The following is a 25,354-nucleotide window of genomic DNA, read 5'->3' on the forward strand; positions in this document are numbered from 1 at the left end:
CGGAGCGGGGGCGGAGCCCGCAGCAGGTGAAGCCGGGAGGAGGGGGTCCCGGGCGCCCAGGGCTCCAGGAGGGGGCGGCCTGGCGGCTCCTCGCCCCCTCCCGCTTTCTCTTCTACTTGTTGCCCCTGGGTCGCCTGGATTTACGGAGTCACTGCAGCCAGGGCTGGGAGAACAAGACATCTAGAAGACGGTGTGAGGTGTTAGAGGAAGCTGGAAATTAAAATGCCTGGGTTCCGGAGAAGGGCTGAGTCTGAGGGTGGAAAGGTCTGGTCATGGGCCCACATAGGGTGGGGGATGTCTGAGTACTCTGGGGAGGATGGGGCCTGGCTTGAGAGGGACACCTGGGTCCTCTCTAGAGTGATGGGCTGGGCTTGGGGGTGGGGGTGAGGTGGGGGTAGAGAATGTTTAGGGCCTAGTTGTTTCTCTGATTTTGGAGCAGGATGCCTGGGGGCTGGGCCTGAGAGATGAAACGTGGGTTTGAAGATGGATCCCAAGTTGATCTCTGGCTGGGGTCCAAATGCCCAGGTCCTTAGGGAAGGTCTGAGTGAAGAGATTGCAATCAATGGACCCAAAGAGGTGGGAATACAAGCTTGCAACTGAGATCAGTATGGCGAGCAGAAGATGACAGAAGATCCAGAACTGAGGCTCACCCTTGCAGAGATGGCCTGGATTAGGGTGGGGAAGGGAGCGTCTATCCAGGGCCTGAACCCACGGCATTCCCCACTAAGGTGAGCTTGGATTGAAGAGGATTGGTGGGGGTGTTTGGTGAGGTGGAGGGGAGGATGGAGGATGGGACAGAATATACGGGCTGAGGAGAATGTCAGGGGGTGTGGGGTGTGGGACATATTCTAAGGACCAACCGGGGGCTTGGCTGGAGGTGGGCAACTGGGACCCCAGAATGAGGCTGGCGTCTCTGAGTCTGTGAGGTGTCTGGGGAAGGTGCAGCTGCTGCGGCCTGGACCTGTCTGTACCTGCCCCAAGAGGGAGGGCGGCAGAAAGACTTCCCAGAATGCCAAGCAGCCAGCTTCAGGCCAACCCCAGCCAGAGGGGAAGGAGGTATGACTGGGAACTAGAGCACTTGGGATTTAGGGAGGGTGGAGGCAGGGAGGAAGAGGTGAGTGGAAGGGTGGCTGGACTAGAGCCGAGAAACAGTTTAGGAAGGGGACTGGGGACTGGCATTCCTGGCTTCTGCAGGGAAGTTGGGACTAGATGGCTAACTAAGCTACAGGAAATTCAAGTTCCTGTTTCTGGACCTCAACAGTCTCTTGCCCTCACCCCACTGATTTGGGTTGAAGAAAAGATCTGTTTTTGCACCTGTCAAGATGCTCCAGCTCAAGGGCAAGAGAATGCTGGGGGTGCCAAAGCCTTGGTCTTGTTCTGATCTAGAGGCCCAGAGAACTCAGGGGACTGTGGCCTTGATGCTCAAGTCTGGCCTTGGGGAAGAAGGTGAGGTCTCTGAGCCCATCAGAGGACATCTTCTTGTTCCAGATCTGACCTATCACTACACCATTCAACCCTAGTACCACAAAACCTGCTTCTCCCCAGACTCTGTTTCCACCCCCCCACATACACTCCTCCTTGCCTCTGCCCATTCTTTCTCCTTCTGGGTGGACTCCGAGAACAAACAGGAGTCAGCATCAGGAGTGGCTGATCAGTTAGAGACCCCTTTGTCTTCAGCCTTGTCCACTCTCCCACACTGCCCTCAGAGGCTCTGAGTTAGGGAGGTCTCAGAAGAGGGGTTGCTTAGCCTACCAAGGGGAGGCAGCTGGCTGGAGGGCGGGGTGACCTTGCAGGCAGCTGGGCTGGGGCAGTGTGCGGGGCGAATTCATTATTGATGAGCCCTGCACCCTAGGCTACTAATGAGCCCAGGCCGGCTGCTCTAATTGATGTCAAGAAATTTGAGACCCCCAGATCAGCTTCCCGCCTGCCAGCTGCCTCTCCTGAGCCCCCTCCTCCTCCCTGCACCCCCAGCTGCTCTGCTCCCTTCCCAGGGCCTCCTATTCCTCTCCACCGACACAGACAAGGAGAAGGCTCAGGCCTTCTAGCCCCCATCCTCCTGTCCCTCTGGATGATCCAAGTCTCAAGATGGGAGGTAGCAGACTCGCTCTGGAGGCGGGGGAGATTTGGGAGGGCAAACAGACCAGAGCCTGAGAATTATGGCTCAGGGACAGAGAGCCTGGTGCTAGATTACCTCTGCGGCATTTCTGAACCCAAGGAATTCCTTTCTTATATTGTGCATCCTTGGGAGAGACCTTGTCACACTTGAGACTCAGAGGGACAGGCACTACACAGACACACCCATAACACCAGCCAATGTGCACAGCCCACTTCCCCTCCTTGTTTCCTCCTCACAATAGTGTAAGAAATCTCAGACCTGACCCCTGGAGTTTGACAGATGCCACTCTCGCCCCTCCCCCAATTCTCCCTGGAGAATTCCCAGTGCCTTGTTAGGCCACGGCTGCCAGCCTTGGAAATACTGGGTGGCTCACTGCCTCCTCAGGGCTCGTCCTCCCCATTGTCCCTCGTCATTTATGGGTTCTGGACAGAAGTTCCTGAGGTACAGAATTATCAAGAAGTCACAGACTGGAGTGCAGAGCAGGCTTGGTCTCCCAGGAGAGATATTTTGAGGTGATGCAGGTACTGCTAGGCAGGAGCCAAAGTTAATAAGAATAGCCCTGGTGATGGAGAAGGGTGAAGCGGAACTCATACCCTCCCTTCCCAAAATTCCCATAAATTTGTGGCTATGCTGCCCTCTGGTGGCTGAATTCTGGTCTAGCATGACATGGACTCTGCCTCCAACAAACCCATTAGAATTTCAGCCCTTGTCTGCTTCCTCTTGGGGTACATTAGGACAGGCCTTGAGGAGACAGAGGACCTTGAGGGGCCCCCTTACTTTGATTTCTATTCAAAGATATGAACCCCATGGCATGTGGGTTAAGCAAGACATGGGCTTTCACAGTCAGACTAGGGTGAATGTGACTCTGCTAAGGCACTCACGGAGTGACCTCGGGCAAGTTACATAACCTCTCTGGACCTCAATTTCCCCTTGCGTAAATGGGGCTAACTCTGTACCTACCACACAGGATTATTGGTAGAAATTAACTGAGATAAGGTGTGTAAAATATTTAACACCCCTTCTACCCACCAGCATACAATATACAATAAAAACAAAACAAAACAAAAACCTAACTGGCTTCCTTCTGACTTAGTTCTGTGGCCTTCTGCTCAACCCATTTCCTTATTCTGATTTAGGGGAGCCCCGAGGAGTCTTCTGGACCATCTTCCCCCACCTTCAACCTGAACATTCCCCTGTGTCTTCCTCCCTAGTCCTCAAACCCAAAGAGAAGAGATTCCTGCCCTTCTCTCCTGGAGGTGAGACCAGATCTGTGGGGCTGGGGGATGACAGGAGTCAAGCCCTCCTTTCTCCCCTCCCATCATCTCTTCCACCTAGGAGAAGGGAACCCAAAAACTAGTTCCACAGTTCCTGGGGGGTCACACTTCTGGCTCCCAGCGGAAAGAAGCTGCGAGAAACACAGGCATTTCCTACCCACCAAGCTGTCTGGTTCCAGGGTGGGTTTGGAAAGAGTGAGGTAGCACACAGATTCCAGCTCTGGTCAGTGGGGGCACCGGGCCGGGTTTTATTGCACTTGCAACAGAGTTTAAATAAGTCCCGGGGGTCCGGAGCCGAGGGGAGGGGAGGGGAGGGTTGGGCAGGAAGAGGAGGGGCAGCATCAGTGCAGCTGGTAGGCAGAGCCCAAATCCTGCAGGCCCAGGAGGTGGGCTCCCCTTTCTCTGGGGGACTGGGAGGGCCTGCATCTGGCTAGGCTGAGGTTCCAGATCTGTTGCCATCATGGCCCCTTCATGGTCCTGGGCAATTCTTGACTTCTCCCGAGTCAGAGGTGGATTGGGCCTCCAGGCCCAGGTCTGGAGCAGGCTCAAATGTAGTCCTGGATCTGCCCGGTTAGGTTACTAACGTCTGAGTCTGGGTCCCAGATCAACCCCAGGCCCCAGGTTCGATCCGGCCCCATTACAGTTCTGATTCCCCTTGGAGCTGGTTCTGGGCCAGCGCTGATCTTTGTGTGGGATCTGTCCTGAGCTGGGCCTGGGGCACCATCCACGGTTAGTGTTTCTTGTTGGCCCTCCAGGGTGGGGGCTGTCCAGAGCTGCCAGGTCTTACTCCCCAGGTTCCAGGTTCTTAGCTGGGGGCTTCTTGTGGATCTCCGGCAAGGCTGGGGACAGATTTTTGCAGGCTGGAGCTGGACAGGAAGTCCAGAGAACGTCTGGCCCAGAGAACTGGGACTGGACTCCCCAGTTCTGGTTCCAAGTTGTTTTCAGGAAACTCTCTCCAAAATGCAAAGGCTGCAGGGAGGCTGGGGCCTCTGTCCCTGGATCTGGGTTCCCCCATCCATGAGGAGGTCATGTGTAAACAAGGGTCCTTCACAGTGCATGGGGGGAGGAGATCCCCAGCTCCTCACCTCCCGGCTCTGGCCCTTCAAGTATGTCTCTGGGCTGGGGAGAGGAGCTTCTCCCTGGCCCTCAGCACCTTCAGAAAGTGCCCAGCCCCTCCCTGTCAGTAGACTGAAGGTGGGGGGACTGGGCCTTCAGGATTGGGAGTTTGGGATCGGGAGGAGTCAGGCATCAGAGGTGGCTGGAGGCTTGAGCTGAGCTTTTTCCATGGCGGTGCCGTATGGGAGGGAGCGTTTGAAGAATCCGAGCTAAAGGGGGGAGAAGGAGGGAGAGTTGAGACACTCTGGCTCCCATTTCTCCCCAGACCTTATCCCAAGAGGGAATGAAGAGGATCCTAGTGCTTCCAATCGCCCCATCTTGCAAAAGTGGCCTAAATTCAGGCTGTTAAGACTACCTCTCCAAGAGGTCCAGTGGGCCAGGAGGACTAAAGCTGGGGGTGCTTTGGTATAAGGGGGCCTTTCATTAGTGCCATCAAAATGCCCCAGTTAAGCCAGGGATGGCACATAGGTTTGAACTCAAGTTCCAACTCTGATTGCCTAGTAGTGGCTGCCTCTTGAGAAGAATTCTGAGGCCACTTCTACAGTTAGTGATGGCTGCCGGTTTTTGGAGGAAATGACAGCACAGATGCCACATATTTGCCACCTGTGAGTAACATTAATTTTGCAAGTATAGGCAAACTTATTAGCTTGCCTCAAGAGACTCTTTCTAAGCTAGAGGCTGTAGAATGAAGGGAAAGATCCTATAGGTAGGGTCAGAATGGGATGCATGTGGCCAGGGCAGAGGTGGGGGCATGTGGCTAGAGAATTGGTCTGGAGGTAGATGCTTGGGACTGTGCTGGGTCAAGGGCAGAACCTGATGAGAGGGTGAGCAAGTCACGGTTAGGATGTGGCTGACCTTGTAGAGGATGTAGATGAGCAGACCTAGGAGCAAGAGGCCAATGAGGATGGCTAGGATAATGATCCACAGTGGGACGCCATGGCTGCCTTCTGCCTTGGTCCACTGCACGGCTGTGGCCACCTAGGGAGCAAGTCAGGAGAGGTCACTGAAAAGCCATTAGTTCTTCCCAAACTACACTTGGCCCCAACTTTCCATCAGACCTAGACCCACCTCTCACTTCCCATCTTGGGCTAACAGAATTCTGAACTTCAAAATTTAGATTCCTAAAATGTGCATCATTGTCTTGACTTTGGGCCTTCACAACTGCCAATTCCCTCTCCCCAGAGAATATTCCTTTCCTGACTGGTTAGCCTGGTAGTTCCTATTTATTCTTCAGGTCTCGGCTTAAACATCACTGCTTCCAGGAAGCCCTTCCTGACTCTGCAAGACTGTGTTCAAGTGTCCCTATGATGTGTTCCTGTAAACATCCTGGCACTTGTCGCACTGTGTTCCCATTGCCCACTCGACGTGAACTCCAGGCATGAAGGTACCCTGTCCATCTTGTTTATCATCATATCCCCAGGACCTAGCACAGTGCCTGGCACATAGTAGATGCTCAAAAAATATTTGTTACAATAACAAGGCCAGCCTCCCCCGTGCTCAGCTGTGTCCCAGCCCTAGCGCCAGGCCAGCCCTCTGAGCCCTGGACTCACCTGAAGTTCCTTCCGGGGAAGCTGCCGAGGCAGGATTCGGTAGGGCATCTTCAGGGCTTCGTACACGGCTTCACACTGCAGGCTAAATGGCTGGTGCTCTCGCTGTGGGTGGGGGAAAGGTGTTCAGGGCAGCCCCTCTTGGGACCTAGGGGACACAGGGCTCCCCACGGTCTGGCTCAGGTTATAATCTTTCCCTTTTTCAGACTCATTCTCTCCTGAATCTCTGTGTTCCTTATGTGAGATAATAAATGTGTAATTGAATAGTTACAACTAAATAATGTATAATTAGATGACTGTATGTTCAATAAAACATTTTTTTTTGAATCATTAATGTGGGTTGGTTGGGCACCCAGGACAGTGCCTGGCCCATGATATGTGGTCAATAAATGACTGCTCTTTACTATTCCTCCGTCTGCTTGCCTCTCCGCTACGCATTCATCTTCCATCTCTGTTTTTCTATCATCCTCTGCACGCTGGTATGCAGTTTTCCCTCCTCCGAACGGGCCAGGAAAGAGAAGCGGTCACCCCCAGCCTGGCCACTAGGTGGCGCCAAGGACACACAGAGCTGCCTGAACAACGGCGAGGAGGGGAGCAGGAGGGCCTGGGTCCCACTTGCCCAGGAAGGTGGCTGGGGCAGTGGGGAAAGGGAGGGACGGCCCAGGCAGGCCAGAAGGTGGGGGGTAGGGGCCGAGGTAAAGCTCCTCACCTGCAGGAAGGTCTTGGCCCAGACGCGGAAATGCAGTTGCAGACTCAGGCTCTCCTGCCGGTGGAGGGGCCCGAGCTCACAGCGCAGCCGGAAACACTCCGCCTCCGGGCATTTCTGGGAAGAAAGAGGAGGCCTGAACCCGGAATTCTGCCCTTCTGGTGGCTCTGAGAACCCAAACGGGTCCTCAACGGTTGGGCCCAGCCCTCATTCCCAGGAGGGCTTACCAGGATCTGAGGCCCTGAGGAGGCAGGGCTGCGGCCTGGAGCTTCCCGTCTTTGTAGTTGGTGGCTCTGGGAACCCTCGGGATCCAACTGGAAGAGGAAAGAGACCGTTAGCTGCCTCTCCCACCTCGTTACAGCGTCTAAGCTGGCCAGCACCTGGCTCCAGAGCAGCTTCAACCTGATGTTTTTATCCATCCAGCTGACCACCTCCTATGGCAAAGCGCCAGGCTCAGTGTTGAAAGACAGAAACAAACAAGAGTTGGTCCTTGGAGTTTATTAGGAGGAGATGTGTAAATAAATAATGAGGTCCTTGCCTTTTAGGGCCTTTGCACCGGCTGTTCCCTTTGCTTGGAATGCTCTTCCCCGAGTCTTCACAAGCAGGTTCATTCTTGTCTGTCAGGCCTCAGTTCAACTCAGTTCAGCTCCTCAAGAGCTGTTCCCTGAGAACTTAGTCTCCAGTCCCGGCCCTGCCCCCGGCATGTTAGCACTGTTGTCACTTTTCCACACTTGCTAATCTCCCTCTCTTTTTAATTTTTATCATCTATTACCCACCACTAAAACGGAAGCTCCACGAGAGTGGGACCTTGCTAGTTTTGTTTGGTGCAATATTTCCTGAGCCTATAACAGTATTCAGTGCAGATGCTCACTTAATTAAATGTTAATAAGTAAACAAATTTTAAAACAGGCATTGGGGCCCAGGGGAAGAGGTCTGAAGAAGACTTCCCAGAGGACGTGGCGCTGAGCGGGGCCCTAGGAGTCTGCTAGGGCAAGAAGTAAGAGTCTTCTTCCCTCCCAGGGCCTCGAGGTGTCTGTGGGCCTTCTGACCCCCTTCCAGTGGCCTAAGTCCCATCTTCAGGCACATGCTCATTGGCTCTTCCAGGCCCCCAGCAGCCTTCTCCAACCTCTCAGGCTTGGTTCCCCCCACCCCGGGTCAGTCTCCAGGCCCCTCACCTCCAGGCCTTGTGGGTTGGGGGGGTGACTGGTGGTGCAGTTGCTGAGTCCTGTAATCCTGGTCACGTAGAGGAGCTGCTGACCTTCCAGAGCCTGGGGACAGCTGAGCTCCAGCACGCCCCGGCTAATGGAGCTGGGGCCCAGGTTGATGAGCTGAGGAGGGAAGAGCACAATCAAAATGAGAAGGAAGAGAATGATTCTGCCCTGCGAGACCCTGGGTCATTGTGGCCCACACACCCTGCTGGGAGTCGCCTACCTCAGGAGTGAAGGACTCAATTGGCAGAGGTGAAATCCTTTCCAGCCAACGCTCTAGGAGGCAGCTCCAGCCTTCCTTTCCAAGTCACTCAACTGACCTGTCTCTCGTCTGGCCGTCCCTCACACTGACCCTGCCGGCCTTTACCTGTCACTCCCCACTCCTCCTCGCTTCCTCTCAGGCCCTTCCTCTGGTCCCAGCCATCTGTCACTCACACTCACTCCTCCTTCTCTGTCACTCATTCTGGCCCTGCTTGTCCACTCCCCTCACCTGCCAGGACGGCCCTCCCTGCCTCTATCCTTCCTCACCTCATAAACATGGTGGACAGCAGGGCCCACATCCGCCTCCTCCTGAGGCTGGTCTCGCGGGTGCCAGTCGCTCACCGGGAATAGCACTGCCTCAGGCTTGGAGACACTGAGGAGGAGGGGGGTTTAGAGGACAGTGGGACCCCAGGACCCCGTATGCATCCTTTGCTTAAGTCCGTCTCCCCTCCCAGAAAGGCCCCATTTTGCCCAGGCACTGACCCGTTAAGGGAGACCTGGGCCTGAGCCTCTACTGAGAGCCGGAAGGACACCACGTCGCTTTGCGAGTTGTTGAGATTCTTGCTGTGGGATGGAGGAGAGACTGAGGCCGTGCTGGAGCCGGCGAGCATTCCCCAGCGTCAGGCCCCGCCCCCACCTCCGCCGCAGCCTGGGCCCACCCACTCCCTACCTGAGGATCTGGAAGTCGAACTGGATGGTTTTCTTCGTGTCCCGGAGATGAGGGACTGTGAACCGAAGGCCACCCCAGAGCTGTGGAACAGGGAGGGAGGACGGGGGGCTGTTGGATTGGGCATCTGCCTCACGCCACTTCCAGCCCTCCTTCCCTCTCCCCCAGCTCCGCTCTGGCCGGCTGGCCATTGTCCTCTCTGCCCTCTCTCCCACCCAGACTTACACTGGCGCCTGCCTTCATGGGGTTGCCCAGGTCACACACCAGCAGGCGGCTCTGGTTCACAGCAAAGTAGTCACAGCTCAGGCTGGAGAAGTTCTGCAGGTGGGTGGGTGCAGGTAAGGTTTTGGTGGGTCCTCGGCAGGGTCTCCTCCCAAGCCCCGCCTGGGAATCCCTTCTTACCCCTGGGTGTCTGACGAGTCCTGAGTACTCAGCTTCTGGAGGGGCCGTGACACGTAGCTCTGCCTCGTAGGCACCACCCTCACCCACATTCTGGGCGTGGAAAGTTAGGTTCAGAGAGTTCTTGTCTCCCAGGTACACGTGGTTCTGCTCCCTGGAGGGGGCACACAGGGTAAGGGACAGTGGGGAATTAATCCCCAAACCAGGACAATGGGCCATAATAATGATAATCATATAATAATAATAGACACCATTTACTGAGTTCCAACTCTGTTTTACTAGGCTAGATGCTGTATGTAGATTATTTCATTGAATCCTTCCAAAAGCCTAGAGAAACAGATGTTATTATTCTCTCTATGCAGACAAAGAAGCTGAAGCTCAGAGAAGTTGAGTAACTTCCCGAGTTCACACAGCTGGCTAGTATGTCTCTATTCTACTTTTTCAGTACCAGGTGCTTCCAAGCTCCACGTGTCCTGCTATGAGACCTTGGCATCTGGACTCCCCCAGCTTGATGTCAGCCTTCACTTACCCAAACACTTCCAGCTGCAGGTCTGGCACACAGATGTTGTCTTCTCCACAGTCCAGCAAGATCTGAGCCTGGGGAGCAGGGCAGCCTTGAGAGGGGAGTTTAGATCCCCTCGCAGGCTGTAGGCCCTCTGCTCCAGGGCCCTGTCCCTGGTGCGTGGGCCCCTCCTCTCAGGTCCCGCCTCCTCGCCCTCTCCTCACCTTGTCCTCTATGCGGCTCTTGCTCTGGTAGTGTAAGACTGGCTGGAGGCCGTGGCTGTCCACAGGGGCTTGAGGGTCCAGGGAGAAGTTGAGGGCGATGTGAATTGGGGAGAGTTTATCTCGGAACTCTGACTCATTCTAGGGGCAGGGGAGAGGGATCAGATCAGGGGACCCTGGGGACTTGGTGGCCCTGTTCCTCAGCCTCTCACATCTCCCTTTGTCTGCTCAGGGCCCTCAAGAATCCAGATGTCCAACCTAAACCATTCTTATTGCTTCAGAGGCCCTGGCAGCCTGGTTCCCAGCTCCTTCGACAGAAGTTCTCCCAAAGTCCCAAGTCCTTCCCTGGAATCTCCCAATCTCTTTCCATCAGGAGGGGCCCCCAGTTCTGTGTGGCCACCCTTCCCAGGTCAGCCCATAGCCCACGCTCAGGCCATACCCGGAGATAGATCTTCATCTCCCGGCAGTCCTCCCGAGCCCCGTTCTCAATGAGCAGGGTCTGGGTCAGGGCTGCCTGTCGGGAGGCCAGGAACAGTGCCCGCCGGACTCCCCCCTTCTGCTTCTGCCAGTCCAACTGGAGCTCCACGGTGAAGCCTGCAGCCGGGGATGTATGTTAAGGAGAATCTGCCTCTTGCTCTTCCTCTATTCAGAGAGAAGGGAGGTACTCCTCCATCCCCTGTACCAGTGCCTCACTCACCAATAGAGTCAGGAACATGTTTTCCAGAAGCATTGAGGCAGAAGCTGAGGTTGATGCTGGAGGAAAACCAAGATGAAAGCTGGTATATCCAAGTGGAACAGGCACCCTATCTTCTACCTACCTCCCGGAGAGTCCCAGACTAGGACAACCCCATTGGTCCCCTTCCTAAGACAGGCCTGGTCTCCCTGCCCACCCCAGGCACAGACTGATGTATCCAGACTCGGTCCCTCCAATGTGCTGGGCTCCAGCTCACCAGGCCACAGGGTTCCCCTCCAAGCTGCAGCTACGCTCCTCCGGGTTGAACATAGCAGGGAAGATGGTGAGGGAGGCACTGGCAGACACGATGGGGCGACCCCTGTCAAGAGTGGGTGTGGGTAAATAGAGCTAAGACTCTGGAACGTGGGCACAGGAAGCTGATGCCCAAACCCTGGATCCCAGGGGCCTTTGTACACTTTCCCAACCTCAGCCCTATTGAAAAGTTCCCCAGTTCCCACTTCTCCCAGGCTGCCCCTCAGGAGTTCATACCTGTACACTACAGCCTTGTCCACACCAAAGGACCCCACAATCAGATCTGTAACAAGTCAAGAAACTACCCCTTAGAGCAAGCCCCAAATCAGGGTCCTTCTGTCTCAACCCTCTGTTTTCATTGCTGGAGGCTGAAGTGGGGGAACAGTGCCACCTGGTGACATTAGCTTAGACCTGCACCCAGGAGCTTAGGAAAGGTGCACAAGAGGGAGTAGGGGTCTGTGACCAGGGACTTCTAGGGGTGAAAGGGGCCTCGGGCGCAACTCACCAGGGTATCCGTTGCCATCCAGGTCTCGGCCTCCTCGTAGGGCAGAACCAAAGAAGTCCGGGCTGTGGCCAGCTGCCCACAGGGGCAGCAGAACCTGGGAAGGCTTAGAGCCCAGCCCCTTTGGCCCCCCAGGGAATACAAACACCACTCCCTGCTGGGTCTCCCCACCAAAGGGAGCTCCAATGGCTACATCTGCAAGACACACAACACAGGCAGTCAACAGGCCAGGAATCCAGGAGTCCAAATCTCTACCACCAGCCCCCAGGACCCTATTTTTTTCATTTGTCATTCCCATATTCTAATCTCTTCAAGCCCCAAAACCTAGACATTGGGATTAAAGTCTACATACCTCCTTAGGAAGTCACTGAGGGTCTGGGTATCTTAGTTGACAGGCACCCTGCCCCCCCCCCCACCACCATTTTTTTAAGATTGGCACCTGAGCTAACAACTATTGCCAATCTTTTTTTTCCCCCTACTTTTTTCTCTCCAAATCCCCCCAGCACATAGTTGTAGGTCCTTCTAGTTGTGGCATGTGGGATGCCACCTCAGCATGGCCTAATGAGCTGTGCCATGTCCGCACCCAGGATCTGAACCAGTGAAACCCTGGGCCACAGAATCGGAGTATGTGAACTTAACCACTCTGCCACGGGGCCGGCCCCTCCCAATCCCCTCTGACTCAGGCCCCCGACTCCTCCGCAACTTCAGTCCATCCATGATACTTACCATTGTAGCCATCCTGGTCCAGGTCCCCCAAGGGGGTCAAGGAGCTGCCAAATCGGCCAAACTCATCATGCCCAGTGAGGGTGAGGGTGGGTGTGGGCTCCATGCCAGCTGGGTGCTGCAGGTAGACATAGACCCTGCCTACCTCCTGAGGCCGCCCGTCAGCTGTCCGCTCCATCAGCAGGGGTGCCCCCACCAGCAAGTCATCCAGCCTGGGGTAGGGGAAAACCCAGGCATCTTGAGACCTTGTCTTGCCCCTCCCTTCCCCAATCCTAGTGCCAGGAAATCCCAGGCATCTTGGATTGCAGGCTGCCTCCCACCCAGGTGAGAAGACCTGAGGTCTCCTGGTCCTCAGCTCTCAGCTCTCTCCTTGTCCCTGAGCCAAGGACTCAGGGGACATGCAGGCAGGAGTGAGGATAAGGCAGAGAGAGAGCCCAGAGAAAAACTTTCCTTGCATTTTTCCATCCCCCTCCTTCCCTCCTGGATCTGGGAAGGGCATCGTGGTGCCTCCTTCCCACTACTCACCCGTCCCCATTGACGTCCGTGGCAGCCACTGCATAGCCAAAGTAGGAGGCCATCTGGGGAGGACAGAGGGGCAGCTCTGTGTCAGAACCAGGGGGCCAATAAGCAGGATCAACAGGGGCTGTCTGGGGAGGTCAGGTACTCCAGGGAGCCTGAGAAGTCGGGCTGAGCTTATTGAGTCAGGGTTGGGGTTTGGTTGGCAGAGGGCTAAGCTGGGTTTGGGGGGGGCTGTCCTCACCTGTTCCCCTGAGAAGTTGTAGAGGGATCGGATGTCTGAGCCATTAAGGATGGTGACCTGGGGATGAGGAGACATGCTCATTGGTCCTGGACTCCCAGACCATCCCATGGATGGAGGGCAGATGGGCACAGGATACCCAGGGGCAGGCATTCCTTGGAGACACAGACCACTTGTCCTTTAATTCCCTCCTGAGCTTTGCCCTCACATTCCCATCTCTATGCTGGGTAGCTCCATCCTACGGCTTCTTCACTATTTCTCTCCAGATCACTTATCAACTGCTGACAGATTTCATATTTATCTGTCTGTCATCCATCTCTACCCACTAGAATGGAAGAGCAATGGAGGCAGGAGCTTGGTTTTGTCCTTTGTTTTCTCCCCAGAGCCTACAGTAATGCTTGGAGAGCAAGAGACACTCAATAATTATTAGCCGAATTACTGAATACACGCTGAGGCCTCAGCCACCCTTCATCCTCCAGCCCTTCCAAACCAAACACTGATGTCTCCTCTCTAGTCCTCCTTAGCGGCTGGCCCCGCCAGTCCTGCCACTCCTTGCTGTCTCCCTGCTTCTCGCTGCTGTTGCTCTGGTGGGAGCCCTCTCCCAGGCCTGCTGGACAGCCCCTGGCCGCCTTCCGGCCTGGCTCTGCCTTCCTCATCACACCCTTCCTCCATGGCAGCAGACGAATCGATCGTCCCAGAGTGCATGTAGCAGGGCCCCCTTGGCTTGGAAACCCGCAGTGGTTCCCTGTAGCCACTGCCTGAAGTCTCCAGCTCTCGGCCATCCTGCGAGGCCCTGGAGAATCTGGCCCCAACCTTCTGGTTCTGCTCAGCTTTTCCTTATTCTCCCCACCCTCAACCAGCTCACATGTCTGCTACACTGGCCTGACTTTTGTTCCTTTTCTTTCATGCCTTTTTTCATGCTCCTGCCTAGGGTACCCTCTCGCCTCATCTCCCCTGATCCTTCATAGAAACTTCTCTGATCCATCCCTGCCCTAGAAAGGAGGTTTTCCTTCCCTAAACTGCTATCTCATCTTAACCACTTTTCTGAAATTTATTGTAGTGCAGAAAGAATGCTGGCTTTGGAATAAGGCAGATCTTGTTTTAAATTTCTATCCAGCCATTTACTAACTGGGTGATCTTAAACAACTGCCTTGGTCTCTTAGAGCCTCAGCTTTCTCACATGTAAAATGTGAATGGTAATATCTAGCCCAAAAGTTTGTTGTGAAGAATAGAAATCATGAGTGGACAGTGCCTGACACATTGAGGGGCTCATGAATAGCAGTTCGGCCTTAGATTATAATTGTATGTGCATCTTATCTTACATCCTTGATTAGAGGCACCTTATGAGATGGGGTATGATGTCTTATTCATCTGCTTATCTCTTACCTTGCCTTAATATATGTTAATTGACCAAACTCCTAGGGCATTCTTATCTGTCTCCCTTGAAAGCACTTGTCATGGTCTAATAATAACAGCTCCCAGTTGTACAGAGCTGAACAGTTCACTAAGTGCTTTCACGTGCATTATCTCATTGCCCCTCACAAGAGCCTTGTGAGGTCAGACCTATTATTATCCCATTATACAGAGAAGAATGAGGCTCAGGGGGTGAAGCAGGCTCAAGGTTTTTAGGGAATGAAGTGGGAGAGGAATCAATAACAGAAGTTCCCATCCAGAGTGAGTGTCAGAAATTGAACCCAGGTCTGACTCCAGAGCCCAGGCTCTGACCCACTTTTGAACCCTCACAAACTGCCAGGCGTGGGTCTTGTGATTAGCCGGGGGAGAGGGGAGGGAAGGAAGGTCAGGCTGGGTCTTACATAACCGTAGGTGAGGTTCCCTTTGGGCACGCCTGCAACAAAGTCTGTGAAGAGAAGAGAAAGTTGTGGGCTGGAGGCAGGCAGAGGGGAGTGGGACAGAAATGCTGTGTCTGGTTCCTGTGGCCCTAGGTCTCCACCTGCCCCCACCCTTGGCCCCAGCCTGAGGATACACTCACCTTCTGTGTCGTCGCCACTGAATTCACCCACAGCCACAGAGTATCCTGGGGGACAGGGTGGGTAGACATTAGTATTCCTACTTTGAGGACCCCTCTGCCCTGGCCCACCCTTCAATCCCTCCCCCCAATACTGGGCCTTCATAGTCAGCCTGCACATGACAAGTATGGCAGAGAGGTGGGGGTGCGGGGCTCGGCAAGGACAGGCGTGCCTGAGATTCCCCTTGCTGTTCCAGACCCTCTTTGCTGGCTCACCCAGGTAGCTGTCATCATAGATGGAACTAGCCTGGCGAGTCTGCAGCTGCCCCTGAACCAGGTTGATCAGGTACTCAGGGTAATAGGATTCTGCAATCTGCTCCTGGGTGGCAGACAGGATCTGACCTGGGGAAGGAGATGAGGAGGGGATAGATGGAAGAGGAGGTACGGGGAGGGGGCACTGGGGGCTGATGGGGTAGGATTTTAGAAGTCTGGTCCAAGGAAGGGAAGCTTATGGAGCGTGGTGGAAGAGGACATGGAAGTCTCAAGAAAAGGAAAGGGGAATTGGGACAGGGACAGAGAAGGCAAGGGTGACGATTTCAGGCTGGGAGCGGGGATGAGAGGCCGCATGCCAGGGGACTAAGGGACAGCAGAGGAAGGACTTACCTTGCCAGAAATAGCTCCCTGGCCCACCTAGGACCACACGCCCAGTCTGTGGGGGAAAGGAGGTGAGTTGACATCTGGTCCTGATCCCCCTGTGTCCCTCACCCACAGCCACTTCCCTCCCAGATTGCCCTCTCACCTTGGTGAACTCGGCACTGAAGCCCCCTTGGCAGTAACCCTGTCCTGCTGCCCAGCTGAAATCTGTGAGGGGAGAAGGTGCTGAGAAGGAGCCTGTACAGATGGACCCCACAGGAAAGAAGAGAGAGCTTGGGGAAGGAGGTGGGAGAGGGAACCAGAGAAAGAACCTCCCTGGACCAGATGAGGAACATAAAAGCTGGGGGATGGGGGTGGGGACTCAGAGAGAGCAGATACAGGGCACACGCCCCCTCTTGCCCTACCTGAGCGGCAAGGTGCGTACTCCAGAATTCGGGTGAAGTTGTCTGTGGAGAGGTAGCAGGTGCCTACGGGGTCGCTCAGCGGCTCCTTTTCTGTGCGCCAGCTGTAGAGTGGAGCACAGGCCTGGGAGGGCCCGGGAGGAGGGTGCTTCAGGTTGAGTGCAATAGGGCCCCTCCTCCCTCCCTCAGGCCTGTGCCCATCCCCTAGCCACGACACCACCGAGCCTGCTGGCCCCTCACCAAGATGGAGGAGCCGTGGGCTCGAACTGTTGCCCCGAACCATTGCAAGGACTTGTATTCCACAGGCTCCTCTCCCTCTGGGCTGGAAAGGGAGGAGTCCAGGATCCGAGAACCTTGGGGAAGTAAGAAAGGGGAGTCGTGCCAGGCCCTGGGCAGCTGACCCTAGAGCGGTGCCCACCCTCAGCCTCGGGGCACCCAAGCACTTGCAAGGCCCAAGCCCCTGTGACTCACTGGGAGGGGGAGTGGCGAAGCGTCTTTAAAGTATGCTTTGTGTAGCCGGACTTACCCCTCCCCTACATACACACACATGCACACATGCATGCACACATGTGCACACACACAGAACTTGGGTTTTTAGAGTTGCCTTCCCCTGGTCCCCTGCCTCCTCACTTGGCTGGGACAAGGATGCTTGTGAGGAGGTGGAGGCAGGAGGGCGGCGGCGAGGAATGGCTGTTTCCCAAGAGGGTAGTCCTCTGGCTGCACTTCTTGGTCTGTACCTGCGCCTGCGTCTCTAACAGCATCTTGTTCCATCTTTCTTGACCTTTCTCACATCCCTGAATACCTGTCCCCTTATGTATCTCTCTCTCTGTACATCTGTCTGTCTGTCTCTTTCCAAGCCCTATCTCTGCCCTCTGTAGAACAGCCTTCTTTATTCCTCTGATTCTCATTTGTCTTTCAGGTTTTTAAAAAAACCAGTCTGTTTCATGATTTTCCCCCCAATGCTCCATCTTTTTCTGCTCTCCTCTCTTTGTCCCTTCACCCCAGTCTTGATCTCTGGAGCCAGATTGCTTGAGTGCACGTCCTTGCTCCACCATTTACTAGCTGTGTGACCTTGGACAAATTACTTAACCTGTTTCCTCACCTATAAAATGAGGATAATAATACCTCCTACAGTTGTTGAAAGGATTAAGTGAGATAATATATGTAAAGTGCTTTCAGCAGTGCCTGGCACAGAGCTAGTGCTCTGGAAGTGTCAGCTGTTATTATTGTTTATCTCTTGTCTCCATCTGTCTCCCTCCCCTCCATCTCTGCACTGACTCCAGACCTTGAGCTCCTTGAGGGTGGTGGCTTCATCATGTTTCAGTCCCCTGTAGCACCAGCACAAGGCCTGGCATGCACTTAGTCAGTGCTTAGTTAAATGAATCAAATAGTCTGTGTGACTCTCCCTGTCTTTGTCTGTGTTACTGCCCTGGCCTCCCTGAGTTGTGGGTGATTCAGGGGAAATGAGAGCCACATGTTTCTGAATCATGCCCGCCCTCCTTGGGCTGGGCTGGACTGGGAACGTGGTGTGAGTGCCACGGGAGCTGCTGCTCCGCTGCACGGCGCTGGAGCACCAGAGCACCAGTGTGCTGGGAGGGCACGTGGCCATGCGGCTGGGCAGGCTCCACTCCTCTCCAGGCACCACCTGGGCCCACCCCCAAGCCACAGTCCCCCTCCAGGCCCTCCCTGAACTTCCCCCACCTAGCAAGGGGGTTACCTTTGCTGTCAAATTCAATGGGGGTGCACGGCGCGGGGCTGGCGCCCCAGGGACAGAGGTAGACCTCGCCGCCTTGCAGCACTCCCGGCTGGCTGGTGTTAGCCTTGGGTGCTCCCACAAGCACGCTGACCCTGTGGAGGGGAAAGGAGAGGCAGTTCAGGGTGGCTCCTAGCTCTTTTCCAGTCTCCCAAGGGAGGAAGGACCCAGGCCTCTGGGCCAGGGGCTGGCTGGGGGTGGGGTAGATGCCCCCTTGCGTTGTATTTATATCTCAGAAGATGCCACAGATGCCAGAGGCACAGGCTGGAGTCAGGCGGTCCCCATGTGCCGCTGTCACTAACACAGCCCCTCCCCTCCTCCCCTCACCCTTTCTCCTCTCCTACCTTCCCATTATTAAAGAGAGGAGGAGCTAGAGTCAGTTCTGGTAAGGGGACAGGAGCCAGAGGGCCTGGATCCTAGCTTCTTCTATGGACCTATGGACCTGCCAAGATCAGATGCGCAGGCTCTGGAACCCCAGGGTCCTCTCACCTAGCCTGTACTCTCTGGTCCCAAGCCAAAGCCCTTCTTGGGCCAAGACTCAGGCGACCGGCTGCCTGGCTGCCGAGCCCTGGGGCGTGTAGGGGGAAAATGTGAGTCTTGGAAATCAGGCAGTAGGAGTAGAGAGAGGAGCTGGGAGGATGGTGAAAACAGCTTGTCCCCTAGGCCCAGGCCTGCCTCCCCATCCTGGCTGGGTCTGTCTCAGCCCCTGAATCCCTTTCCCACACACCATCCCTAGGGGTCTGAACTCAAATTCTGCTCTACTGTGATATTAGTTCCGGACATGGTGCTTCTATTCCCCCTGAGATGAGGAGGCAAAGGTTGCCTTTGCTGGGGGTCCTATATAATGGGGTGGTCATAGTTAAGGTCCTGGGCAATCTTCCTGCCTTCGGCTCTATCTCTACCGTTCCTAGGTCCCTTGCCTCCAAGGCCTCTGTGCAGCTGTCAGCCCTCTTGGCTTTCTCCTCCAGGGTCTCCCATGAGGACTGTATCCGGCAGTGTGGGCAGCTGGACCCAGCCCCTGGGCCAGTAGATCTGGCCCCTGCCAGCCTTGACCTCTGCTCTCCTCCATATCTGCCTCTGGCATGCTTCCCAATCTCTCTGTCCCTCTGCCCGTTTGACTACTTGCTCTCTTGGTTTTGGTTTTGGGTCCTCTCTCTGTCTTGATCTCAGATCTTGGGCTTCTCCATCTCTATGGGTTTCTGGCCCCTTTCAGTTTTCAACATTCCCAATACCACCCCTTCCCTGATATTTGGATACCTACCTCAGCCTGTCTCACCAGGCAAGAGTCCCAAGTCGGGGATTATGGTAGAGGTCACAAAAGCTTGGGTGTCTTCCAAGAAGACCAGGTAGGGGATGGGTGAGAGGTTTGGGGTCCAAAAGGAATAGGGGATGGGAACACAAGGCAGCAGGGCCAAGGGGCTGAAATAGAGAGTGAGGAGTGGTTTAGGAGGGCCAGAGGGTAAGAATGGAGGAGGGAGAAGGCAGGGTCCAGAAGAACAGGAGGGGGCCAGAGACTGAGAGTTCCTGGAGTGATGGGGGGTGGGGTGCCAGCCTGGTTACCCTGGGGACAGGAAATGTTTACTGCCTGTGGCTTCCTGTCTGTTTCTAACCTCTCACTTCTCCGTTTGTCTCCCACCCGCCGGGCCCCACCCCTCTCACTCAGGCCTCACATCCAGTTGGGGGGTGGGCACTAGCTATTCCGAAGGCACAGTGACCTGGTCAGTTGTCAGGCCCAGTAGCTGAGGCTAGTGGTAGGGAGCGGTTGCATTGCTCCAGGGCTGGGTGAGGAGAGAGGGGTGCAACGCTCCCTTAGCAGGGGCTGCCCCAGAGAACAGCTGTGGTGCAGTAGGCCGTGAACAGAGCCCTGGACCAGGAGTCAGGAGTTCTGGGTCAGGCACTAGTTCAGTGTAGCCTTGGGCAATACCCTTCCCCTCTTTCTCTGAGTGAAGAGGTTGAACAGGTTATCTCAGAGTCTCCTGGAGCTCTGATACTCTATTTCTAGGAGAGTACAGGGCTGCAGCCAAGGGATCCCTCTCCCCTCCCAATTTTTCCAACACCCTCTGCTCTTGGGGAATAGTTGAGCCTGAGTGCTCCTGGGATGGCCTAAGGAAGAAGGTTGGAGTTTGGTAGGGGTGGAAGGTGAGAGAGAGGCCTTACAAAGCTTGTAAAGTCCACAAGCTCATGGGCCAGTGCCATATGCATTGTGGCTGTGTGAAGTTTCAGGAGATCTGGCATGCAGGCAAGGGACACAGACCCAGACCCAGACCTGTCCCCCACTGCCCACGGCCTATACCTGAGTGTTCAGTGGCCCTTCCATCCCAGCTCCCCTAAGTCAGTCCAATAAACGGTGCCCTCTCCCATGTACCAAGTGAGGCACCTGGTGTCAGGGATGGCCTGTCACATAGTTTATCCTTCTTCTTCCACTCCTGGTTCCTGCTTCCTAAATCCTGCAGCAGTTGGGCCTCGTAGGGATCCAAGAAGGTAACAATGGAGGGTTCTTGGGCTATTTTCAATATTTCAGAAAGCCTAACGGAAATCATGCATTCACCTGATAAGACGGTCTGGGCTAATTAAAACCTCGAGTGTATTTTCTTTTGGCTGGAATTATATCAGCTCATGTGAGAGCCTCGTTATCGCATACTGGTCAGAAGCTCTGATTGGCAGCTATAGATGTCTTGTTCTAACTTCCAGTTGACAAAAAATGGGAAAAAGGAATTAATTATTCCTTACTAAATGCAGTTGGGCAGATAAGCTCTTCCAAAATATCGAGTCCAAGGAGGAAATAACTGCTGTAATTTATTTTGAAGTTTAGATCCCTGAAGTTCTGGGGTTGGTTCTTGGAGACCTGGGCTGCCACAACTGGCAGGCGCAGCCGAGAGAGCATCCACTGGTTTGCAGACTTCCCTGCAGACGCCTCAGGGCTGCCACGTGGAGTAAGCGGAGGCTAGTTTGGCCCTCACATTTTTAGAGTCTTCTGTTAGAGCAACTTCTTTTCTCTGTTTTATATAGAATGCCCTGGTAAGATAGCATTTGAATTTAAACAAAAATAATGAAAAAATGTTAATAAAAAAATTGCTCACCTAGTCCCATGTCTTCATTTTACAGATAGGAAAACTAAGTCCCAGAGAAGTTATGGAACATGTCCAAGGTCACTCAGAATCCTTTCCAACATAAGAACCAGAAACCAGGGATTCTGATTCCTCGGCCAGCGTTCTGGTCTACCCTGTTGCCAATTTATCCCCTCCTCTCCTCTCCATTGTCTCCCCAGCCAGGCTTCTGATTAACCCAGCTCCTGTTCAATACATGTTACTGTTTGACTCTGCTGGCCTGACAAGGTCTGGGGTGGAGAGTAGCAAGTGGACCAGGGCCCAGCCCCTGTAGGTCTTACAGCAGCCTTGGCCAGGCCAGAGGAGGACACCGAGTTTTGGGTCTCCCAGTGTATTCTCAAGAGATATGCCTGGCTGGTTGGGGAGGAAGAGCTGCCTCCACTTGTGGCAGCACCGGAAGAAGATAAGGAGCTGGGCTGAGGCTGGTCCTCCTTTCAAGCTCCTGTCCTGGACCAACTCACGTCCCCTCTCCAAGCCTTGGATTCTCTACCCAGCAAATGACAGGGTTGCCCTTGAATGGTCCCTAAACCGACTTCTAGTTCTCGACTTCAGTGACTCCTGAAGCTTCAGTGTATATACACATAAAACGAGGGCAATAATGCTTCCTCTACCTAATGCAAGGGTTTTTGTAATGATCCAATGGAAAAACTGATATAAAAGTGCTAAGGAAAGTGAGGGACTATTATTACTATCGCTGCTATAAGCAAAAACTAAAAGCAAGAAATGGGGGAAAACCTAGACAAAGAACCAGGTGGCATCCAGGGAGGAGAGAACTAGAAACAGAAATCAACTCCTTCATGAAAACCAGGCCTCCCATGTATTGATCACCCCCTGTGGACCAGGTGCCTTTTGTATATACTGTCTCATTTAGTCCTCAGAATAGCCTCAGAAGTTAGGTGTCTGATTTTCATGAGAACACCAGGCTCCCAGAGCGTAAGTAACTGGCCCCAGGTCACACAAAGAACAAGTCGGGGGCCAGGACACACACCCAGCTCTGCCTGACTTAAAGGTTGGCCCCTTCCTACCATGTAACCTCTTGTGCTCACCCTGCCCTGTGATGCTCTTTCGGGGTCCACCGTGAGAGGTGATGCAGGGAGACCAAGAACACCGAGGCCCTCCCTCTCCAGTGATGGCCCCAGGTGAGGGGCTATGTTTGTCCCCTGCAGGGAGCTGGGGTTGAAGGCCCAGCTGTGGGAGGATGGGGGTCACTGGGGAGGTAGAATGTTCAGAGTCCTGCTCTAAGAGTGTATTGTAAAGAGAAAATGAGAGGGGAGGAGTGCAAGCTGGACACCTGGGTTCTCTTGGGAGGAGAGATGAGCAGAGGGGGAGGGGAAGGGACGAGAATGCTGGGTCCTGTTTTAGAAGAGGGCTTTAGGGGCTGAAGGACCAGGCCAGGGGCCAGCAGACACCTAGGGAACTGGGAGTGTGTGAAAGTCCAGATGTTTTAGAGGAGTGTCCTAAAAGGGAGACGACACTCTTGCTGGGTGGGGCTAGGGTAAGAGGAAGGTTAAGAGCCGGCTAACTGGATACCCTGATGTGGGGGAGGATCCCATCCGCTCCCTCCTTCCCTCTACTCCATTTGGGTTGTGGTAAGCAGTTTGAAGGGGCCTGGGGGAGGCCAGGCCTGGCAGAGGCTTCAGGCCAGGGTGATGCAATGGGGTTTGGGCAAGAGGCCAGGGGGGTGGGGTGGGGGTTGGGTGGGGACCTTGAAAAGCCCAGAACCAACAGCTGGGACCTAACCATCTTTCTTTTTCCCCATCCTCAGTCCTCTAGACAAAGGACAAATTTGCTCCCCCTCCCCAATTGAATTAGCTAGATTAATCCTTCTTCTCCAAAAATTAGAGAAAACGAGTACAGACCAGTTAACTATATCATGTGTAAAAACTGCTCACCTCTGACAGAGGTCCCATCAAACCCTGAGATACTAGGGGTTGGAGTGGGGGTGGTGCTGGGGAGCAGCGGGAAGCTCAGAGCCCAGAGCCGTCGGGGAAAGAGGATTACCCCAGTGATTGTGGAGGATCAGGAATCTGGCATCTGGGAGTCCCTGTTCCAGGCAGGAGCAGCTACCTTCCTCTCACTTCCCAACCCCCCACCTTTAAACAAACACCCTTGTTCTAATGTTGCCTCAGCTCTAACTCCAGTTCCCCCAAAGCCTGTGGGCTCCCTATTTTCCAGGCACTGAGGCTCCAGTCTGCTTGTCACCCTGCTGAGCTGGGAATGAGGATCCTCCTTTGAGACGTTCCCAGTCTCTGCTGTCTGTGTTCTGCTGCTCTCGGGCCCAGAGAGCCCGCGTCTCCCCAGCTTCCGACCCCAGCCCCAGAAGTTCCAGTCTCCTTTCAGCTCCAGCCGACAAGCTACAGGAAATAAGCTTTTCTCTTCCTCCCAAGAGCTAGAGGAAGAGGGAAACCGCCCACCCCCCTTCACGCGCGCGCACACACACCCCTCCCGACACATCCGAGCACCCGCCCTTGGCTGAACCCGCCCCCAGCCCCTGCGCCCCCGGGCCAGGGTCCCGGGACAATCCCTAGGTTCCCGGATCCCCTTGTCTGAACAGAGATGGGGGTGGAGGGAAGAGTAGGAGACGGAGCAGAAAGCAGAGGGAGCCGCCGTCCCCTTCCCGGGTCTTTCCCGGTCTGAGTTGAGGGGGGAGGGGAGGATGAGGCAGGCCCCCATGTAACCTCCGGACCCCCCCCAGTCTCTGACTCCTCTCTTACTACACACAGCTCATTCTGCTTCGACCCGTTCTCTCTCCACACAATGGCCCTCTGGGGTCCCCAGGTCCCCCGGCACTCCAAAACGCCCTTCCCGGCCTCCGCGCCCCCTCTCCCGCCCCCATCCGCCGCGGGTCCCGGCAGCTCACTGATCTCAGCCAGAGATCCTCCGCTCTCCATTCACGCGCCCTCCTCTCCACTGGCCCCGAGACCCCTGCCCAGACTTCTCCAGCTTTCAGCTTCGAGTCCTCTCCCCACCCCACACGTCTCCCCACGGATCTATCTCAAACTCCAGGCCCCCCTCCACGCCGGCCACTGTCCCCTCCCTACTCCAGCGCGGGCCCCCAGCTCTGGCGTGGGCCCCCAACTCCAGCCCTGGTCCTTCCAAACTCCGCCTCCCAAACTCAAGCCTTGGTCCCCTCCAGACTCCAGCCGCGCCCCCGTCTCCAGGCGCCCCCACTTCCCGCCGCCAACCCTCTTCACTCACCCGTCTGTCCCCGGCCGGTAAAACTCCACTGAGAAGCCGAAGAAGGAGCCCGGGGGCCCAGAGAGCACTGCTGGGGCCTCCGCGTCTAAGTTGAAGCCCCCGACCCTGGGTGGCGGCGGCAGCAGCAGCAACAGCAGCAGCGGCAGCAGCAGCGGCAGCAGCGGGGGTCGGCGCCGGGGGCCCCAGCGCAGCTGCACCGCGTGGAGAGGGGACCCTGGCGTCCGGCTCCCCATAGCGCCCGCTCTTCCCTGTCCTGGGGCCACCGACCCGGAGCCGCTTCCTAAACCTCCCAGAGGCGAATGACTCAACGCGGGGAGGAGTTTGCCAAACTCCCGGCTGAGCCCTCCCCCCGCCTGCAGGGGGGGCGGGCGGGGGGGCATTCCTGGGTCCTAGGAACGCTGAGCCCTCGCCCCCCACCCCGAAGGGGCGTGGGGGGGGCCCGCACCTCTCCACTCCCCTCTCCCCAGCCCCAGCTGGAGGCCGGTTGTCTGGACTGGGTCAGACTGGACGGGTTTGGGCTCTTCCCCCTCCTTCTCTCTGCTTCCCCCTCCTTCCTCCCCCCTCCTTTCCAGATGTACAACGTAAACGCTCGGAAAAGGAGTCGGAAAAAGGGAGCGGAGAATTTCCTAATGAGGAAAGGAATCACCTCTGGAGGGCGGAGGGAGTCTGTATACGTGTGTGGGGTCTTCCTCACTTCTTCAGGGAGGAGACTTTGGGGTCTAAAGAGGCAGGAGACACCTCTGGCATCTGGCCAACTGGGATTCCCCCTTGCCTTCCGGTGCCACCGGGTGCCTGGGTTCCGGCCAGCTGGATTTGGGACTCAGGAGTTGAGGTACAGAGAACTCAGTTAGCCTGATCTGATGGAGCGCCTACATGGGCTCCTCGAGTCCCACTGCCCTCACCCAAGCTGCTAGAATCGAAAACCCTGGAGTCTGGGGTCTCTCACCAGGAGGATTCTGCTCCAGGCCACCCCCTTCTTGGTTGTAGGATATGGAAACCTCTGCCGAGTCCCTTTCTGGAATCTGGCAATTGACCAGGAACGTGGGGGTGGTGGGGAGGGGGTGTTTTGGCCCCTCAGTGTCTTCTTGATCAAACTGGTTGGATTCCTACAAACCTGGAGAATTATAGGGTGAGGTGGGGAGGGGGTGGTGGTGGTGTCTTGCAAAGGGGCCAGCCTTTAGCTTCTATTTTGTGTAGGTTCTGGGAGCTGGAACCCAGGACCCCATTCTCCCTAGATCCCCTGTGGAAGTAGAGGAAGGGACTCTAGCCAGGGAAGGCAGTGACCCCCTGC

General features: G+C 55.4%; 1 protein-coding gene and 1 long non-coding RNA gene across 3 annotated transcripts; one reads left to right on the top strand and one right to left on the bottom strand.

The window, feature by feature from the left end:
* Position 1: 1 nt before the first annotated feature.
* Positions 2-6,461, top strand: LOC103563238 (uncharacterized). Its single transcript, XR_547835.2, has 4 exons — positions 2-264; positions 526-728; positions 3,253-3,372; positions 5,741-6,461. It is a non-coding gene; the product is annotated as an uncharacterized lncRNA (long non-coding RNA).
* On the bottom strand, positions 3,610-24,735 carry ITGA5 (integrin subunit alpha 5). 2 transcript variants are annotated; one of them, XR_011540470.1, is made up of 30 exons: positions 24,064-24,578; positions 17,723-17,853; positions 16,246-16,358; positions 16,009-16,129; positions 15,750-15,811; positions 15,614-15,659; positions 15,227-15,352; positions 14,975-15,019; positions 14,799-14,842; positions 12,988-13,044; positions 12,753-12,805; positions 12,231-12,439; positions 11,508-11,699; positions 11,240-11,285; positions 10,968-11,069; positions 10,715-10,770; positions 10,457-10,611; positions 10,021-10,158; positions 9,824-9,891; positions 9,298-9,448; positions 9,121-9,213; positions 8,899-8,978; positions 8,712-8,792; positions 8,496-8,601; positions 7,298-8,087; positions 6,987-7,073; positions 6,763-6,876; positions 6,057-6,158; positions 5,362-5,484; positions 3,610-4,715 (listed from the first exon to the last, which is right to left on the bottom strand). XR_011540470.1 is itself a non-coding variant. In XM_070621551.1 (30 exons), exons 1-30 carry the CDS (start codon positions 24,441-24,443, stop codon positions 4,632-4,634), a joined length of 3,318 nt encoding a protein of 1,105 aa, XP_070477652.1. In that variant the 5' UTR covers positions 24,444-24,735; the 3' UTR covers positions 3,610-4,631. The 2 variants fall into 2 exon arrangements, 1 of the variants encoding a protein (XP_070477652.1); XM_070621551.1 differs by having other exon boundaries at positions 7,935-8,087; positions 24,064-24,735.
* Between the last annotated feature and the right edge of the window lie 619 nt (positions 24,736-25,354).

This window comes from Equus przewalskii, chromosome 5, assembly GCF_037783145.1.
Source record: "Equus przewalskii isolate Varuska chromosome 5, EquPr2, whole genome shotgun sequence".
NCBI lineage: Eukaryota > Metazoa > Chordata > Mammalia > Perissodactyla > Equidae > Equus > Equus przewalskii.